We start from the raw sequence: 2,788 nt of genomic DNA, 5'->3' as shown, positions 1-2,788 counted from the left end.
ATATATATATAAATTTCTGATGGTCTTGTCGTATTGATTTACCCTGCCAATCTGAAGGCATATGGTTCAAATACATTAATTACTCTGCTGGAGAAAGATGTGGAATCTCCTTCTGTGTTTTAAACATGTTTCTGTGGAGAATGCTGAAACAAAATACCCATGAATAACAATCCCACATCACCCACAAAGGTTTTCTGACTATCCAGCATGTGCCACCTATTCAGCTTTTCTTAACTTCCTTGAGATACCCTTTCTTAACATTCCTCTTCCAAACTGCATGAAGGGATCTTATTATATGTTCACTAGCTGGGCTGCTCCTTGGAGGCAAGGATTCTGAAGCTTCTTCTGACATACTTTGGACATGTTGCAAGAAGGGACCAGTCCATGGAGAGAGACATCATGTTTGGGAGGATGGAGGGACAGGGCAGGAGAGGAAGACCCTTGATAAGATGGATTGATTCAGTGACTAGGGTAATGGGGTAGTTGTGTCCAGGATAGTGAGATTGTAATACACCTCCATTTCGTCATTTGTCACCTACCTGGGATGACTTCAAAGACAAACTTGCCAGTTTCATCTGGGTTTGTGGAAATCTCTTTGATGGTACTTCCTGGCAGATACATGAAGCCCTGAAAAACCAAAATTTATGTTTTTAACTTGAGCAGCTCTTCTACTATCTATGAATTAAAATTACATTGGAAAAAAAAATAGTAATGGTAAGACTGAGGTGAGGATAAAGAGGAACATGGGGAGTTGTTAATGGGGCCCTTCTGCTACTAAGATTTTCATAACATCAAGCTCTTTCCTATACCAAATTCATATTCCCACACATATTTTTAGGTCTCAAGTGAAAAAAAAATAAGAACCACATTCACCTGGGAATATTTACCTCAAACTAAATATCTCTTGATACCCTTTCCCAAAACTAATTAAGCTAAGTTTAGGGATATTTCATGAGGTCCTTCAAGGGTCCACACCTGCAAGTGACCTTCCTAATGGTCAGAATCTAAACAGAAGATTGTCGGTCATAGTGTGAGCATGCTAGACTCTTACTCAAATGTGTTTTCATCTTAAACTTTCTCATTCATTGTGGAGTACAAGGTTTAGGGGAATCACCTACAAATTTAAGATAAGGAGGTATTTGGAGCAATAGACCCTAAAAGTCCTTCACTTTAACAACTCTCACCTTTGCCTGTTCAAAAGACAGAGCCATATTCCAAGGGCCATACTAAGATCAAATAACACTTACCTTAAAGCAATAAAAAATAGTATGATAGCCTTCTTCCTCCACCATGTGGTTGTTAGGTATCCTCAGGTCCCCAAAACTCACAGTGACTCTATGAATAACAGATGTGAAGCTTGCCCTGTCCTGATCTATCCTCATGATTTCTGACATGTTCAAGGCCATTGTTATAATCAGTGTCAATTTATCTCATAGTGGGTCTTCCTGATTTTTTGATGACCCTCTAACTTTCCCAGTGTAATATCTTTTTCCAAAGACTAGTTTGTCCTGATGACATGTCCAAATGTATGAGGCCAAGTTTCACTATCTTTTCTTCTAAGAAGCAACTTCCTTGTTCTTCCTACAAGAAAGATTTGTTTCATTTTTTGCCAACCCATGGAATATTCAACACTCTTTGCCCACATCACAATCACATCACAATTCAATGGCATTGAATCTTCTTCTGTCACTTTTTTTTTAAAAAAAAAGAAATTTTTAATTAAGGAAGTCAAAAGGCTGTAATTTACATTGACAGCAGGATACAGTCCCCCAGTCAGGATGGCTTCCAAAATGTGCTCACAGGTACCTCGGCCTTCAGCCTCATAGTTTTAGGACAGTTTTACAAAGCCCTTGCTCTTGTTGTGTATCCCACAGTCTGAACTGACCTGTAGCTGACCTGTAGCAGGGTTTTCGAGACGGTAACTTGCACCAGAGTGGATTCCCATCTTTCTCCTGCTTTTTTAAAATCCTGTAAATCATGGCATCTCCCACTAGTCCTGCATCACTTGGGTGAAGGCTCCGAGGTCTGGTTCCATGAGGCAGCAGTCCCAGGGTCAGCTCTGTCCTGCGTCAGGTCTCGGGTTCTCTGCTCTGGAGGCTCATCCTGTTGTAGACCACAGTCTGAGTGGAGCGGGAATCTTTAACCCCAAAGGATGCATTCTCTTCTCTGCTTCTTTCTTGCTGATGGTGAGAGACTCCATTTCGGCACCTGAATCCACGCAGTTTAAAGACAAGACTAACCAATTCTCTTGCAAATAGACCAATATACCTCATTTGCTTGTTCCCATCCATCCACGAGACAAAGTCAAACTCAATGGCTAGGAAAGCCATTTTGAACAATAAACCTTTGACACCATAAACATCCCCTCTCCTGATTTTCAAGCCATTAACCTTTGTATTTGAAGAATACAATCATCTTAGTAACTGCATTTGTGAATGCATGCCAACCAGCTTCTTCATGCCTTATGCCTTAATACCCACATTTTAGACAGGCAATTTCAGATTGCCTGTCCTTGTCAAACCAGTTCTATCAGAAGGAAAAAACATATTCTTTTTGCTGGTAGGATCCTAATTGGGTTTTCATGGGCTCTACCGATTGTCTGGGAGAATTCCCAAGGGTGAGCCCACTGATGGGAATTTGGCTGAGCTCTCTGGAGGCATGCCAACTGCCCAGGAACGAGCGGGCCAGTGATAATTTGGCTGAACTTTTGTGTACACTGCAAACTACCCAGAGGTGATTGGGTTGGTGGGAATTTGACTTTGTCTTATTGAGTCCCCTTGGACCCAGG

General features: G+C 41.2%; 1 protein-coding gene across 1 annotated transcript in view; it reads right to left on the bottom strand.

Moving 5' to 3' along the window:
• The window catches only part of ARHGAP25 (Rho GTPase activating protein 25), a 98,554-nt gene that overhangs the window by 67,847 nt on the left and 27,919 nt on the right, over positions 1 to 2,788 (bottom strand). The window contains exon 2 of the mRNA XM_006902536.1: positions 540 to 627. Within this exon, the coding sequence (XP_006902598.1) occupies positions 540 to 627 (88 nt within the window). The remainder of the gene's footprint in view (positions 1 to 539; positions 628 to 2,788) is intronic.

The sequence above is a fragment of the Elephantulus edwardii genome, unplaced genomic scaffold, assembly GCF_000299155.1.
Source record: "Elephantulus edwardii isolate Elephantulus edwardi_28Jun2011 unplaced genomic scaffold, EleEdw1.0 scaffold00425, whole genome shotgun sequence".
NCBI lineage: Eukaryota > Metazoa > Chordata > Mammalia > Macroscelidea > Macroscelididae > Elephantulus > Elephantulus edwardii.
This window is presented reverse-complemented; position numbering and strand designations above follow the sequence as displayed.